The following is a 17,279-nucleotide window of genomic DNA, read 5'->3' on the forward strand; positions in this document are numbered from 1 at the left end:
TCTGAGTAAAAAGATTTTGCTTGGAGAAAAAAAGCACAGAAAATGTGGAAATGCTGATCTGTAGGAGGAGAGAAGGGACGAGTCTTGAGGAGGTTTAAGCATGAGCAGCCTTCTTGGTTGTCTAAGGTTTGTTGTGTTCACAGTTTTTTTTTTTTTCTTTTCTTTTTCTGTTTCCGTCACTGGGAGTCCTGGAAACGTGGCAATAGTGAAAAACAAAAGACAGGTATTCTGATAATTTAAAGTCTGATGTGTTAAGGAGCAAGTTAAAAAAGAGTTACACCATGTTTGCATCACTTGCCTGCCTGTGCTCGGCAGCTGTGAGGAAGAGAAACAAAAAGTCCTGAGATCTGTCTTTTTTTTTCCTTTCTTTTTTTTTTTTTTTTTGAAGGGCTTCTCCGAGAATAAGAAAAAATCATCAGAAAATGATGAGAAGAAACACGAACGATACAGAAAAAGTGGACTGTAAGAAGGGGGGGATGGGAAAAGAAGGGGACAGGATTTAACAAGTTCTTTAGGGAAACAGGAAATGTTAGGAAGGGCTCGATCTGGGCAATGATAAGATTCTTCCATTTTTCTTGCCACCGTTCATGTGTGTGTAGGGAACATGCTCCTCGTAGTTCCCCCTCAGGGCCACCGAGGGCCCGCTGTCCCTGCCTAAGCTCTCCTCTCTCTGGGAGTATGAAGATGGGTCCAGGGGGATACTTTCCATGTTGTCCAGGTCCAGGTCAAACTCCTCTGTCTCGGGGACTTTGTTTTCCTCGCTGTAGAAGAAAGAGACCTCCTGGAAAGAAGGGTGTAGATCCTCCCGTAGCATCTCGATGATCTCGTGGAACATCGGCCGCATTTTGGGATTGTACTGCCAGCACATCTGCATGAGGTTGTGCCTGGACGAGGGGGGAAAGCACATAAAAGCCTTAAATATACTCCTGTCCTGATGTCGCCGACAGGATTTGGCATGCATACTTTTCATGACAATAAATCATCATGAGAACCGGACAACCAGAGAAAAACAAATCAGAAAGAAGAGAAGAGTACTAGTCATTATGGTTTCCTGCAGGACGGCTGCTACCATCCACCAGAGATTCACCCCGCTGCTGTTTTGGAAAATATTCAATTACACGAACATTTTCCAATGTGTGTTATTGTTATGGCTCATTAAGGTGGTGGGAACCACCAGTAAAATAATCTACCGTCTCTACTCAATGTTACAAATACACAGCGTTTAGTCTTTATTTTGAGCTTGCTGTCAAATGGATTTGCTTCTCTCGCTGCCAAAATAGTAAAACTGGCAAAAAAAACAATTTAGTGTAGTCCCAAAAACTCCACCACAATGTCATGTTTGTAACATGACCTTCTCACTAGTGACAAAAACAGTCATCGAATGAATGAATTTCAAATCAAAATTTGAAATTCAATTTTCTGTGGATAAAAAGGGGCAGAAGCTTCTACTCACTGCTCAACTGACAAAACTACAGTCATAAAATATAAATAAATCCAGGATGGAATCAGAATGGAATTTCAGCCATAACAGGGTTGAGGAAAAAAAAAAGTTTAAGTAAGAAAAACGATTAAGAAAAAAGGCTAATTCAATGCCAGTGGACGTTAAAATACAACAAACCTGGAAATCACCGATAGCCAGAACAGTGGCAAATTAGGAATAATTAGTGAGCCTCCACAAGACCACAGAATAAAACAAAAGCGAATAAAAAAAAGACAGTGTTCCCTCCGCTTTAGGCCGATGGCACGTGGACTGGTTCAATTAAAGAGAGTAAATGCTCAGGATCTCTATCTGAAGACGTAACTTATTTTCAGATTCTGAAGCGCACCAGCGAGTAAACAAAATCTGCAACAACCAAACAAACTCTGCTGGGGTTCAACTGAACTACGGAAACAACATGAGCCAAAGACTCAACAGGATTCTTCTCAGCACATCACTTATTGGTTTGTAACAGAAGAGCTTCTAACGTGAGTGTTTGAACCTTATATCTAGTCCAAAGCTACTAAAAAACTGTATGAATGCAAGACTTTTAGACTTTTAGAGTAAACAAGCAGCTATTTTGTTTGGAGCACAGACAATGACTATTTATGACATAAAAAACTTATTGATAGACCAACACAAGACTCAGTATAGGTATGAGTTCATCCAAACGCTCGTGCTTCCACTCACATCCTCTCGGGGCAGTTCTCTGGTCGGTCCAGGTACCCTCCATCCATCACGAACTTAAGAACCTGCTCGTTGGATAAACCCTGGTAAGGCTGCTCTGCCAGAGTGCTGATCTCCCACAGCACAACGCCAAATGACCTGCAGACACACACACAGACACGAGCAAATATGTTCAAATGTTCAAACAGTATGGTGACGTCCACAAGCAGAGCAAAGCCGGCGCCGAGACTGAACTGACCAGCAGTCAGAGTGGGCAGTGAAGACTCCATCCTTCAGCGACTCCGGAGCCATCCATCTGACGGGCAGCAGGCCCTTCCCTCCTTTACGGTAATAGTCAGTCTCGTAGATGTCTCGAGTCATACCGAAGTCTAAGAGAGACGGACGCAAAGAGAGGGGAAGGGATGCTTTTACTTCAGAAACCAAAACACTTAATACCTGATAGAGGCTGAGTTAGAAATGCAAAGTGACAAACACGGAAATCAAACACAAACGCCTGTACCTCCGATCTTGACGGTGAAGTCCTCGGCCACCATGCAGTTTCTGGCTGCCAAATCTCTATGGACAAACTTTTTGGCGTTGAGGTAGGCCATTCCATCTGCAATTTCTGCAGCCATCTGGAGCATGTCCTTCAGGGTAGGTGGTGGACAGCCTGACGGGTTGTTCTGGAAGTAAAAAGGAGGTTTTAAGAAGCGCTGCCATTCGAAAGAACTTTCGGTAAACTATTCAACCAGGTGAGATGTGTTGGAAGCACAAGAGGAAACTTTCCACTGGAGTGAAAATGCTTCACCAAAAAAAAAAGGACTGCACACCTCAGAGTCTGGCCGGAGACTCCGCAGGTAGCTCTTCAGGTCGCCGTGGGTCATCAGCTCCATCACTACCAGTGTGGGCTGACCTTTGGACACTACACCAAGCAGACGAACCTAAAAACAAACAAAAGGCAACGTTCACATTAAACTTCATCGTCCAGTACTTCAATCCACTATCATTCACATAACGATTTTATTTGCTACTTAATCCACTGAAACCTCCCACTTACAGACCATCACAAAAACTGACATTCATACACCTGTTTCTGGACAGAGGGAGGAAATCAGAGTACAAATATAAATTCATGCAAGCCCAGACTCACACTGGGAATATTTTTTCTTTGAAGCATGACTGGTAACCACTACGCCACCGTGCCACTTCCTCATGATTACCGTAACATACTTAATGTCCATATTTCACTTGATACACAGCAGGTAACTTATGACGATGATAATCTGTTGTGAGTGGCATAGATGTTATCTACATCTTTCAGAAAATAATCTCTTCAACATTGCAACATAATTTCACCACTTGAAAACACCACGTCATAAATTATACACAGCTCATGATCATGTAATAAAACAGTGAGATTAGCTATAGCTGCTTACTGAGTGTGTGTCTTATAGGCGTGTTTGTCAATAAGGCAGCATCAAACCAACACGCTACGATTCTGTGATATATAATTGTTCAAGATGCTTTGGATGAGAGAACTAAAAGTTCTAACATGCTCTGACTGAACTGGGCTGTTCTCTGTGAGACTTAAGGAAACGTGTTGTACCACATGGTGACAGCTGAAAGCCTTCATGACAGAGGCCTCGTTCAGGAACTCAATCCTCTCTCGCAGGCTGGCACACTCGTTGACCGTCTTGACGGCGACACGCGTCTCGGGGTCTCCTTTGACGATGTCCTTGGCAATTCCCTCGTACACCATGCCGAACGAGCCCTGGCCGAGCTCTCTGAGGAGATTGATCTTCTCCCGGGGAACCTCCCACTCGTCGGGAACATACACTACACAGGAAACACAGAATTGATCGTATTAGGTGAGAGAACCTGCTATGATTCAACATGTGTTTCAATCTTTTACTGAAGAACACAGAACCGTAAGCAGGTTGTACTTTGAGTGTGAAGAATATGTCATGACACTGCTCTTACTGTCATTGGCGCTGAAATATTCAGGGTTTGGTGAAGTGATGAGATCTCCTAGCGGACCTTCAGTATGCCTACAAAACAAACAGAGCTTCTAAGACACGACAGAAGTAAGATGGGAATTTATATGGTCAATATACTAAAAAGGCTTCATCATCTTCCTTTAATGTCACAATACACCTTCTGATCAGCATGTCGGATCATTCTCATCCTACCTTTTCTTAAGTACCACAAAGATTCCACCTCCCACGACCAACAACAGGATGAAGAAGATCACCGGACCAAGCACGATCCAAACCAAACCAGGATCAGCTGCAAAAAATAAAAGTTTACTTCAGGACGGCTGCATGCAAAAGCATGTTGGACATAATGAAGAACCACATCAGGCTTGGATTAATTACAAACGAAGGAAAAGAAAAGTTTAAGGCTTCGTTTTGATTGCTGTTACACATCTAGCCTAATCTGACCAAAATAAATCCAATGAGAACAACGTTAATACAGTTTATGAACAATCAGAATCACGAAAAATTGCAGTGAGCAGAGATAGGTGAGCCTTACGGTTCGGCATGACGAAGTAAGTGGTTCCAGTAAAAGAGCCGTTTCCTGCCAAGGAGGTGGCTCGGACCCGCACGCTGTAGTTCCCGGGATGCACAAGTGAAAGCTTTGCGCCGCCTGACTTCAGGTAAGCTGGCCGTGACACGCACACAGTGTGAACCTGAATATGATGAAAAAAACAAAATGCACTTCAGAATGAAGGAATAGAGGAATGTTTTTCAAACTTTGACCCAAAAAAAAAAAAAAAAAAAAAAAAAAAAACCCACTACAAAAACATACCCACTTCAATGTGATGGTCTCAAAGAGTGGATTAAAAAACTCACACAATAATCACAAACTTTAACAAGTAAAAAAGACCAAGTCACAGGGAGTCAGTGTAATTTTTGTATTATCACCTCTTCTGTGTTCAGAGAACAAGATTTAATGTAACTATTTATTTAAAATATGTGTTATGTGAGCATAACTGTGAAAGTGTATAAAAGTAGAATGATTAAGGACACCCTTATAAAATGAGAGAGAGAGAGAGAGAGAGAGAGAGAGAGAGAGAGAGAGAGAGAGAGAGAGAGAGAGAGAGAGAGAGAGAGCATTGTGACAGAAGAGCCCTTTCAGACTTGTCAGGAATCAGTCAGAGTAATAGTCATGGACGGATGGATATTACCCACTTATTAAAGGAGACCTACACAAAAGTCAGCTGTCTGCAATTTGAAATCTGGAATGACTGTTGAATTCCTGCACAATATTTCATTTTAACCTGAACATAATCTAAACTTCACTTTAAATAAATCCAGAGTGTTCTGTTTGGGCTGCAGGGTGTTAGTTAGCGGTGTGTGTTTTCAGTGCAGTGCAGATGTCGTCTGAGTCCGTCCCAGCCACTGCATTCGAGTCTTCCTTCCTGCCTCTGTCACTATGGTAACAGAGCTGCTACTGGCTCCTAAGGTCAGGCAGTGCAGCAATGAATAGCAATGAGAGATAAATTTGCACACTTACAGCAAATAAACAACAACAAAAGCTTAAGTGCACGCACGCACGCACACGTACACAGTGTCACACACACACTCAGACACACAAACACTGTATAAAATTTTAATATGCAAGCACACGTAATAGAAAACGTCAACACACACACAAAGGAAGCATCAGGAGGCTGTAAACAAATATTTCCTTTGTTCGTCGGTGCATAAGGAACAGACAGAAATTGAGTGCATACAGGAAACCTTTCCTGCTCTCCCCAGATCCGATATAATCACTCTTTGTTCTTCTTGTATTCCTTGTGCACCTTCTAACCCTCATGCTTTTTTCTTCCTCTACAGAGTATATCAATGTAATCTCTGCTAGCTTTTTGTCTCAATTACCTTTTTGGATTTCACATCCCTCCCTCCCTCCCTGGATAGCAGCCTGTATTGATGCCCTCTCTGTAGCAGTTTATCAATCGTTCATACTGACCTCTGAATCGCCAACCCTCTTGTAGAAGACCTCGTACAGGATGATGAGGCCATTAGGGGACTGAGGAGCATTCCACTTGATCAAAACATAAGGAGGCTCTGCTATCACTATCTCATGGGTCACAGGACCTGGGATGTCGTCAGCTTTTTCTGTAGATAACAGAAAAACACAAAATCCATAGATATGCACATCATTTCTTGTCTTTGTGGCGCCAGTTTTATCACCTACAAATACAAACTGAGATTCAGAGTGTTTGAAAGTGCAACTGTGAAATCTATGCACAGAATGAGCAATGCTATAGAGTTCAGAGGAAAAAGGCGTATATATGTTCTTACCCTCTGGCATAGTTCGAGCACTGACATAAGTTGCCATGCTGCACCGTTTGAAATCGGTGGGATGGTTACAGGCCATGATCTCTATCTTATAGCTGGTAAAGTGGTACAGGTTGGAGATAACTGTTGACTCCTTAGAAAACACCTTCAGCTCCACCTGAGCAGAAGACAAAGAAGCAGCGTCGTCAGTTACATTGGGAAAAAAAAAAATCGATCTGAGTCTTAATTTCAGTAATTTGACGTCTAAGGTTCAACACCTTTAAGTGGTAATCGGATCTTTGCGTACTCTTATGAAAACATCATGTTTTAAAAAGGACACAAGTAAACTAGGGAGTGACAATTAAATCGATGTAAAGCAAAAAGTAATAGTCAGTGGAAAAAAATGCATTATGATTTAAATAAAAAAATTACATCAGGTTCAATCAGGTTACACTAATCTGAGTGAGTTTTAATGAGAATCTATTGAATTTTGCTTATTTCACAAAACGTCCTACTCATACTTATAGACAAATAACCTGCAAGTTTTTCTACATAAGAGTAATTAGATGGGAAAAAAAAACTTGTATGGTAAACATCGTAGAATATTTCAGACCTTATATCCCTCTTGGTCCTCATCTTCGTCATTTGGGGATGCAGTGGTGGATCCAAACGGCAGATCTGGGATTGTGGTGAGGAAGAAAGGAGTCTGGGTGCCGTTAGCAACTCCCAACGAGCGGCGCCGACGAGAAGGCCTGCAGAGACAAAGCAACAAGTTAGTTCAGTGAGCAAAAAATGGAGTTTGAGAATTCTGTACGAGCAACAAATGATTTCTCAGCAACTGAAGGGAAAATAAATATGTTGAAGGAAAGTGATGATAGAGTCAGTCACGCTTGATAAGCCTTTGCAGATGTGTGGAAGACTTTAGTGGAGATATGGATGCTCTTGCCATAACTGATGGTCTAAAACCCGTCGGCCGGCATCGCATTTATCCAGTAAAACCACCTCTTCCACTGCATGAGGCACCACCCACCCTCAACACATGGTGGTGCCAGAGTTCAAGGTCCACTTCACTCAGAGGTCACTACAGTAGCCAAACCACAGAGACCTTCAGGTTGAGATTAAAGAAAAGCTCTCAAGTGCAATTTTTTTTTTTTTGTGAGATGAAGGGAGTATAAAAGAGACAGGAGATGTTCTGTGTTCAAAAAAAGAAAAAAAATATGTTAGCAAGAAGTGTTCTTGAGAAATGTACTTTATCTCAAGAAGTTACTACAGCGAAGCTTGTCCTTCACTGAACCAGGCAGTGTAGGACTGTGTTAATGCAGAACTTACAGTTACTCGGGTAGAATTAAAAAAACTAAGCCTATGCACACCCTCGAGTGATGGAATAAGAAAGGATGAGGAATTCTTTGGGCTCTTGAGTGTATGGAAGTGACCTTGGCCCATTCAGAGGGCTCGAAATGCAGCTGCAGCGAATGTGTGCGAGTGAGACGTTGAGTTAGTGCGTGTCCAAATCGCAGTCTGCATGACTGCACCCCTGACTGGCATGAATGATAATGGGCACAGTAATCACTCTCCTCAGGAAGAGGAGGGAGAGACTGTGGGTGTTTGTGTCTGTCAGGGGAGAAGGTAGGGGCACCAGAGCCCAGACACTCTGCGCCTCCTACCCTCAGCCCCCCCACAGTGGTGCCCAGTACAAAAACAAGGCTCTGAATCATCCCCATACACACAGATGGAGGAGACAGTTGGCACAGAGCTGTTTTGAGACTTAGTGTGGATTTGATGTGATGAGAATTGCCCTGAATTTTTTAAGTGTAAAAGTTTATTGAATAAGAAACAATATTCACTAAATTTATGCTTGAGGATTCAGTGTGTGAGATCAACAGAAAGAGGACTGTATATATTGTACAGATGCTAACAAAGAAGTTTCTGAAATCATTCAAAAACTTCTATGGCTGTTTAATTTTTGATAAAGTATTTGTGAATTCAAGGCCGAGCTCCTGTGTCGGTTTGAGGTGGAGTTACATGATTTTGACGAGGTGCAAACAGACCAATGCGAAACATCTGAAAACAAACTGCTGGGATGAAGAGATAAAGCCGTGACTCCTTCTTTGGAACTCTATCAGCAGGTCATTTAGCATTAAGTGAGTAAACGCTACCCAAAGAGAGAAAACAACATTCAGTTTGTTTGTTTTTTTTTTGTTTTTTTTATCAGAGCAACATTACTTCAGTGAACACCGCATGACACACGTTACAATCAAATGATCACCAGTTAAAGAGGATCAATCAATGAATCAATCAATAAAAGAATGAACAAATAAACCAACAAATGCATTCCTATTGTGCTCAAATGCAACTACTTCTACTGCTGAAATGGGAGTTGATATACGATGACTGAATGTACTTTGATCGTATAGTTTAATCTCACGATGTGTACCTGGTCTCAAAGACTTCGTTGTGGAGGTAGTTCTCAAAGGTCTTCCGGTACTCAATCTCCTCCTGCTCCTTCTTTAGCTGGCTGTCCGTCTTGGGACAGGCGCAGCACCCGCCCCCCGAGGTGGGCTCGTCTGTGTGGTTCCACTTCTGCTCGTCCTCACTATCTAGATGGGTTGGGGTGCGAGACGGCAGCTTCATCCCTGAGCAGGAGAAAAACCCAGCGTTAGAAAAAAAAAAAAGCCTGAAGAACAGCAGTGAGGAGAAAAGTGGGACTTGTTTAAGTGGGGTAATTGTGCACCTTGGAGGCAGTAGTCGAACTTATACAGGTCGCTGTCCTCGCGCTGCTTGCGACAGATGACCCGGTAGTGGGTTATGTTGCCATTGGGACTGGAGGGAGGCTTCCACTTCAGGATTATCTGGGAGGAGGAGTTGGAGGAGGAAATGGGGTCCAGAGGCACAGAGGGCTCTGAGGGAAGCAGATGGAGACAGTGAGATAACAGTTACTGGGTTCAGAACCATTTTCCCACCACAGTCTCTTAAAAGACACTCATGTGGCAAAGCAGCCAAAAAGTTCTACGGCAAAAAAAAAAAAGTAAAAAATGCTCCCAACATGTCAAAGAAAATATTGATATTACTGCAAATTCAGACTCTCTGATTTGACTGAAACTGGGTTTTGCTGAAGCTGACTGCAGAAGGAAGGAATCAAATTAACACTGCATTCTTGTGGTCGACAAGCCAAAAAGAATGGTGAAAGTAATTCAGAGGAGGAAACGTAAGTTGAAACACTGAATTGCATATACATGAATATATTCAAATGGTTTGTAACAATAGGATTGTATTTTTGCATATTTGCAGTTCCTGAACATAACACAACTATGCTTTGGGAATGGTAACACACTGCAAACAAAACTATACACTGTTTACAGTATATCAGTAAGTTTCAGCAGATTTTTCACGCGAGTGAATGTTGTTTTCTACTACTGTTGTTTTCATCATGTACATTATTGCTTTGAACACAAGGAATACAGAAGTCATACATTGCTATTTATCATTCTAATATATTATATATTAAGTAATAGCTATATTATATTGCATGTAATTTCACTGATAAACAAGCTAAATAAAACATTTCTATTCTATTTGAAGAAAAAAACTTGCTGAATATTTCATACAATACTTCAAATTTCCCAAAAAAGTCATACAAAAACTCCAAAAAGTTGTAAACAGACTAAATCAAATCCAAAAAGTTGACAATCGCTGAATCCACATTTTCCTGACAGGTGTTTGTTGTGGTGTAACTCACTGGAAGCATTGGTGCGGACGTAAATGATCTCGCTCTTGGCTCCGTGCACTTGGTGCTCGTCGGACGAGGACAGCTGGGTTTTGACCATGATGGCATACTGGGTCCAGGGCTTCAATGGCCGGATCAGGTGCCCCGGGTCTTCTGCCTTCTTGCCGTCAGTGGAACGATCCGGTGGATCCACATCAGCAATCGCCCAGCTGTTAGAGCCGCAGGCATCCTGCCCATCGAACTCTGTCACATTTTTAAATGGCCTGTCACAGAGAAAGGAGAATTTATTTAAAAAACAAAAACATACTAACATAAACAAAGCCAACATGGATCAACAGAAACAAATGAAACAGAAAAGTTTGGAAAAAAAGCTCATATAGCTCAAAGACTAAAGCAAGAAACTAACATACATAAATGTCCTCATCTGCTAAGCTGACATTTCCATTTCGACTGGAGACAGTACTCTGGTTCGAAACTAACACAAGCCAAAACGTTAGTGCTTTTGAGCCTATAAGAGGGTAGTGTTAAGACTTTAAAGATGATTCTGTGCAGCACAAAGACTTGGCTGGCTTTAGGAATGATCTGTTGCTATTTGTGCTCTATGTGGGTGTGAGAATTAGCTGAAAGTGTCAGACTGGTAGATTTATCTAACCTGGCTTAATAAACCTGTCAACCTGATACTCACAAGTTCCAGTGGCATCAACACACACTCTGCTGTGTTTTTATGATGTTCTTGTATCTCACTGATTGATTACATTATGATGGTTGAATGAAATAAACCCAGTGAATCACTGCTTGCATGAAAATTGCACAATTTACTTACGCTTCTTTGTAGAGAACCATGAATCCCAGCAGGTCTCTAAAGTCTGAGGGCCAAAAAGCCTCCCACTTCAGGATGATCATATTGGATGAGGTTTTAATTGTGGTGAATTTCAGCAGCTTCGTCTCACCTGAAAAGTAAAACAGGTGACGCTCAGTCAATATCTCTGGAGAAAGGCTTAAATGCATCTGCAGTAAATCTGCACAAACTTAACATGATACAATATTTTTCCATATAGATAAAAGCAAAACAAAACCAATCCTACAGTTGAAAAAAATGAAAGACTGCAGGTTTACATGTGCTGTCCTTCAGATTACCGATAACCCACTTGCAATAAAACACTAATAAGTCACATAAAATCTGTTAAATGATCAAATAAAAAGCAAGGCATCGAGGTAATGGTGGACATTACCAATATATTTGAAAAGTATGTTCACCTCTAGTAAAATGTTGGAATTCATTCATTCTTCCCTGCATGAAGCTTAAGGTTTCATTCATTCTAAAATAAATGTTGTAAGATTCTGACTGTGACACTTCAGAAAGTTTTTAAAGTCATTTTTAAGACCATTCCTAAATTACTTAAAGGTATAACGGACGATGTTTTAGCCAATGAATGGCGTGATGCGAGTGTCAACTATTGGTCCTCCAACATGTCAATCACGCTGGAGAAATGCTTGCGTAACGCCGTCAAGCGCGCTCATAGGAGCAGCAGAGCAGGTAGGATGGTCTGGCGCATGTGCGTTTTTCAAAAAGCGAGTAACGGACGTTTGGCTTCGACTTTTTCGAGAAAATCGTAAATTATACCTTTAAGCTACGATGATTTTGTGTCAACAGTGTGTGAAATAGGTAAATGTCGTCAAAGCGACTAACACTAACCATCAGCGAATATCTGTTTTTATAACCTACAGTAAATAGTTTTCTTCTGGTGGGTTAATGTAGTGTGTCATGGGTTATTACAGATACGCAAACATCTCTTTGTTAAACATTTTGTAAACAGTTAGGGGGTCGTACAGGAGGCTTGGTCCCCGTTGTTGCGGACAGCGATGTCATTCTTTTGGTTGCGCTCCTTGGTTCCTGTTATCTCTTCCATCTTTCTAATCTCAGACATGCAAAGTTTGGAGTTGTAGTGGAAGAACATGCGGCCACGCTGGATGGTCAGGTTGTGCTTCGACCAGTCCCACAGTTCACGCAGGTTCTGGTTGTCCAGCGCGTAGAAAGCATAGGTGCTGCAAGAAGAAGGAGGTGAATCAGAAATTAATATTAATTATAACATGAGGAGAGAAGAGAATAGAAGAGAAGAGAAAACTGACTCTGCCTCAAGATGTTCTCCGCGGATTATGCGGAGTTTACGAAGGAAGGAGAGGGAGACCAGGGCGTAAGCTCTGCGAACAGTCAGGTATCCGGTGATCTCCTCAATCTGACCCAAACTGGCCTCCAACTCAGCCGCTATGTTATCTGCAAGCCGAGAGACAGTAGGTCATAAAAACAGTCACTAAGCAATGACAGCGCGCAGAGAGAAGATGCAAAAACTGCTCATGAACTCAGAAAACAAAAAACTAAAGTGATGGGGGACGAAGGGAACACAGAACTGAAGCCTGTGCGGGACGGCAGGTACTTACTTCCTCCTCGAATCTTGATGATCATGTTGCCCTGAAGAACGGTGCAGCCCCTCATAGCCTGGGCTGAAGTGACCGAGTCGATCATCTTATTCCCCACACAGAGTTTAGGACAGAGGCCAGCACACGGCGAGCACATCAACCTGCAGAGGCACAAACACACACACAAAAAACTTTAATATCTACATAATAGTGAGGGAGTGGAGTGTGTGTGTGTGTGTGTGTGTGTGTGTGTGTGTGTGTGTGTGTGTGTGTGTGTGTGTCGGAACTAACAGATGTCACAGCCATAACAAGCTGAGAGCCGGGACGTACCAGAGAGGAATGTCTTCAAGTGAAAGCAAACAAACACGTTTTTGTGCAAGGAAAAGAGGAAAATGCCACACATGCCTCTGTGTGCGGTTATCAGAAATAAAACGGACAGAGACTGGATGGTGTGAGTCAGGAATGCTCTGTGACATCCTGGTGTGGCGTGGGCTGAGACCAGGGGATGACATGGCAATTTCTAACAAGGCAGAATCTGTTCAGTGGAACTTCGCTGATACACATTAGTTCTGAGATTTATTCCTATTTTATAGTGTGGGCTGTTTCCTGGCTTCATTTTTGATTCAGTAATGTGGTTTTTCTTGTACTTTTGTATTATGGTGGTCTTGTAATTGAATCACATCAAATAAATATGCTAATTAAAAACAGCCTTTCTCTAATCTTCTAGAAAAAAAAAAATGTTTGTGCTTAAACAGCAGACTCTGGGGGGGAGGGGGGTCTAATTAATTTCAGTTAAGGATCCATATAAAGCCCAGTTTGACCTTATTGGAGGTGGCGTAAAATAACTGATGAAGACATCTCTTGAGAAAAATGAACTTCTACTCATAATGGTGCACATGATAATTCTGTTTTGATAGCAATAAGCTAAGCAACCTTCACCACAGCATTACTAAAAGCTGCAACAGATACACACTCTCTCAATCTGATCTTTGAAAACTTCAAGCCATTAAACAGGTTTCCAATTCACTGGAAATTCTGATGCATTTGAAGGTAAATTTGAGAGTTGTCTCTCATCAGGTCAACTGGATTATTCCCATAATAAATCAATTTCTGGGATTTCTTGGAGACTTTTAGGAGTAAAATGAGATTATACAACCTCTCATCAGCATCTGTGCGTCATTGATCTTTTTTCTTTAAGAAACACAGGAGACCTTTCTCGTCCTCTGTTTCAATCACTGTTGTTGCTCATGCAACAGCCATGCATGCACAAATGCACACTCACACTGAGTGCACAATCACAGACAACAGAAACAACATGCCTGAAACACCAGCTGCAGTTCTGAACAGGCATTCCTCTGTTTTATCCCCTCAGTCCTCTAAGTGACGTCCTCTCCCTGCAAACATGTGCTTTTGCACGTAATCACACACTCACACACATATGCCGAGAGATGAGGTCTTGATAATGCCTTTCAGAGAATTCATTCACAAAAGGCAAGCTTTGTCTGGCCAGCAAATGGGCCCACGCCACATGCAGAAAGAGAACCAACACCTCATTCTAAAATGAGCACTTTGTTTCATGAAGGCCTCCAAAAAGAACATAATCCCTCCCTTTAACTGACACTCAGCCCTGACATCCTGAACCACTAAGGTCCACAGAATGTGTTTTCAGTGGATGTTAAGAAATCCTCAACATGTATCTCAAAGCAGCACTGATGACAGATTTGGGGAGAACATATAAAGTTGGGTCAGTTTTCTGATGGGGTCTGATGATGGCAGTAGGATGAAACTTATAGATTTGTAGAGATCTGTTACTATCTAGATCAAACTTTAAAACCAATCCAAAGGGAACTGACAGTAACATCAAACAGAAGCCCAACAGGCACCTGTCTAAAGCCTCGCCTGTGCACAGGGAAAAGCTAACAAAGGATGCTGTTGTTCACTGTGGGGACCACGCAAGGTCTGCACGAACTGCCATTTGTAAGCTCACCCTGCTTTAATTCTTTGTTTATGCAACTCTTATTATAATCCCCCACTCCAGGAAACACACACACAAGCATGAACACACCCACATGTGTGTGCAAACCCAAATACATACAATTATTAAAACAGTGCCCCTAGTTTTGCCTTCCGAGCAGCCAGGCCAACAAGCCATTTACCATAGCAACAAAAACACACTCCCGGGGGCTTTGTTTCGGTCCTCATTCATCTGATTTCTGGCATTCAAATCCAACAGCAGCTAACCTATTACATGCCTCTCTCATTCCTGTTTTTATGTTATCAAGCTCTTAATAGCTAAATCAATCAGTGGGCCAACCATTGTATACCCTGTATGACTTCTGAGCAAGTGGAAACATGCTGCGCTGAAGCCTCTGAGACAACAGTGACTAGTAAAAAAAAAAAAAAAATCAAGCATATTTTATGCCTCTTTTTCTCCCACATGGAAAATCATATATTCAGTTCCTGAAAAGTAACGCTCTAGTTGCAGTGTAGAAAGAGACAATGTTTTGGGCCGTTGTACTGAAAAACACAGACACACAGGCAGACAGGCTGGGTCCAAGGGCAGCTCTTAAAGCGACAGTGCTCGTCTGCCCGGCTGAACTCCATGACTCCAGCGCCGGGGTCTGCTAGAACCATCGAGAGAAGATGCCACAGTTGACACTTGGGTTTGGTTTCGGCTCAGACAAAACCGGGCCAAGCATTACACACAGCTGTACTACTGTACTGTCACAGCGTCAATGAAGGATGAGCAAACTCCTCCAGACCTCAGTGACCAGCAAACGGGGAAGCGAGTGAAAACAGAAGACACGGAGGGAAATCTATTGCAAAACTTTACAAGAAATGGTAGTTATACATCATTATTATTATACACAGCGACTGTTGAAAACAATGAGTGGTTTCTATGCAACAATTAATTTTCACCACAAAATAGTGCAAATATTAGAGACTTCCCCAAAAGACAGTTAAAGGGATTTAGAAGAGTGTGTGTGTGTGTGTGTGTGTGTGTGTGTGTGTGTGTGTGTGTGTGTGTGTGTGTGTGTGTGTTTTTCTTTGTAATTTGTTTTTTTATGAATATGAAAAGTGCTCTATATGTAAAAAAAAAAAAAGACTGATTGATTGATAATATAATAGAACTGACCTACGCTCATCCATATGGACTCATGTCACCATGGGTGTAAAAATAAAGGTCTTCTTTAAGGACACTCAAACATTTTAGATGAAGACATGTTTTATGGTCAGGTTATGGTCATGGGGTAGGTCAAGGGGTAAGGTCAGGGCCATAAGTTTAAATACTGCTGAGTTCATACTATGTCTTGATGAAATGAATGTAAGTGGATGCAATTTCCTCGATAAGACAGAGAAACAGCACACGTGTGTCTTTCTCTGTTGTTTAGCGTGTGCGTGAATCTTTCTGTGACTTGCTTCTGCCAGACTAAACCACTCTGATGACGCTCGTTCCTGCTATAACCAAAACACCGCAGCAAACCCCACACAGCAACAGACGTGTGTTGTGTATAAAAGCACGCACACAAACCATGCACATGTTTTAGCTACTTCAGATGATTAGTTTTTCTTATTCACCATGCAGTGCCATCAGGGAGGCATTAGACTGGCTCCAGATTTATTCTGCAGCATGACAACGAGCCCAAACATACAGATCGAGCCATAAAGACGTGTCTTAAGCTGCAGAGAGAACAAGGCGTCCTGCCACAGATGGTTAGGCCCTCACAGAGCCCTGATACCAACATCAGCTGACCTGCCAAGATCCCTCAAAGTGCACCGAGATGATTTTAAAGTCAGATGTGCTCACTTAAAATACAGATTTGAGTTATTTTGCATGGAGTTAATTGATCAGTAAAAACTAGTGACATCATATTATTGGAAAATATTCTCAATGTTAGCCCTCAGATAGCACACACAGTCCTGTACATTTATGTGCAGGCACACGCCTAAACAATAAGACACACATAAAGGATGCCATTCTGCTTTATGCCTCGGGGTGTGTGACTGACGTTTAAAGCAATGTTCTTTTCTGTCTAAGCACCTGATAATCCCTTCAGGCAGTCAGCATGCAAGAGAAAGTCAGTTTTCTCTGTCATAAGAAACATTTTCATCCAAGTCATGTCAGGTTGAAACACTAACTACTCTGTACATATAGCTATGTAAGCAGAGTTCAACTAAATTTAACTGAACACGTTCCTGCCTCCCTCTCTCCCAGGTACAGCCTTCAGTGGGAGCACAGTCCCAAACATGTTTTGCTCACAGTTACACTCAAATGCATGCATGTATGTATGCACAAACAAACAAACAAAAAAACATGTATGCAAAAACACACATGTGTACACACAGGTGAACCAGAAACATGAAAACACCATCAATCATTCAGCCATCTGTGGCTTTAAGCTGCGCGGTGACCTCCAGCACACAGCATGCGCCTGTGAGAATAAACATGCTTAAAGACACTTCTTAGCCCCACAAATTAACGCTCTCTTTAGCTTTATTAAATTGAACAACCCATGAGAATGTATTTATTCTTCTCCACACCTTTTCAAAATATGCGACTGGTCTTTTTATAATCAAAGCTGGTCTGGGCACGCTTGTGATGGCTGTTTTGTCAGATGTGACGGGACACAAATAGAAATGTAACAATATTTTAGCTGGCGAAAGGAAAGTGTGTTTTCCTCACAGGCAAAAATGATGATGAATGATGAGT

The 17,279-nt window shown here is 41.9% G+C and overlaps 1 protein-coding gene across 1 annotated transcript in view; it reads right to left on the reverse strand.

Annotated features, from left to right (window-relative positions):
- Positions 1-69: 69 nt before the first annotated feature.
- insrb (insulin receptor b) overlaps positions 70-17,279 on the reverse strand; it is an 80,789-nt gene continuing 63,579 nt past the window's right edge. The window contains exons 5-23 of the mRNA XM_030083355.1: positions 12,590-12,729; positions 12,281-12,425; positions 11,982-12,196; positions 10,974-11,100; positions 10,163-10,413; positions 9,158-9,325; positions 8,861-9,059; positions 7,040-7,178; positions 6,451-6,604; positions 6,116-6,264; positions 4,676-4,832; positions 4,333-4,429; positions 4,124-4,191; positions 3,750-3,979; positions 2,974-3,084; positions 2,664-2,826; positions 2,403-2,532; positions 2,168-2,302; positions 70-884 (exon numbers count right to left, since the gene is read on the reverse strand). Coding sequence (XP_029939215.1) covers positions 530-884; positions 2,168-2,302; positions 2,403-2,532; positions 2,664-2,826; positions 2,974-3,084; positions 3,750-3,979; positions 4,124-4,191; positions 4,333-4,429; positions 4,676-4,832; positions 6,116-6,264; positions 6,451-6,604; positions 7,040-7,178; positions 8,861-9,059; positions 9,158-9,325; positions 10,163-10,413; positions 10,974-11,100; positions 11,982-12,196; positions 12,281-12,425; positions 12,590-12,729 — 3,133 coding nt within the window. The 3' untranslated portion in view covers positions 70-529. The remainder of the gene's footprint in view (positions 885-2,167; positions 2,303-2,402; positions 2,533-2,663; positions 2,827-2,973; positions 3,085-3,749; positions 3,980-4,123; positions 4,192-4,332; positions 4,430-4,675; positions 4,833-6,115; positions 6,265-6,450; positions 6,605-7,039; positions 7,179-8,860; positions 9,060-9,157; positions 9,326-10,162; positions 10,414-10,973; positions 11,101-11,981; positions 12,197-12,280; positions 12,426-12,589; positions 12,730-17,279) is intronic.

Source organism: Salarias fasciatus, chromosome 23 (assembly GCF_902148845.1).
Source record: "Salarias fasciatus chromosome 23, fSalaFa1.1, whole genome shotgun sequence".
NCBI lineage: Eukaryota > Metazoa > Chordata > Actinopteri > Blenniiformes > Blenniidae > Salarias > Salarias fasciatus.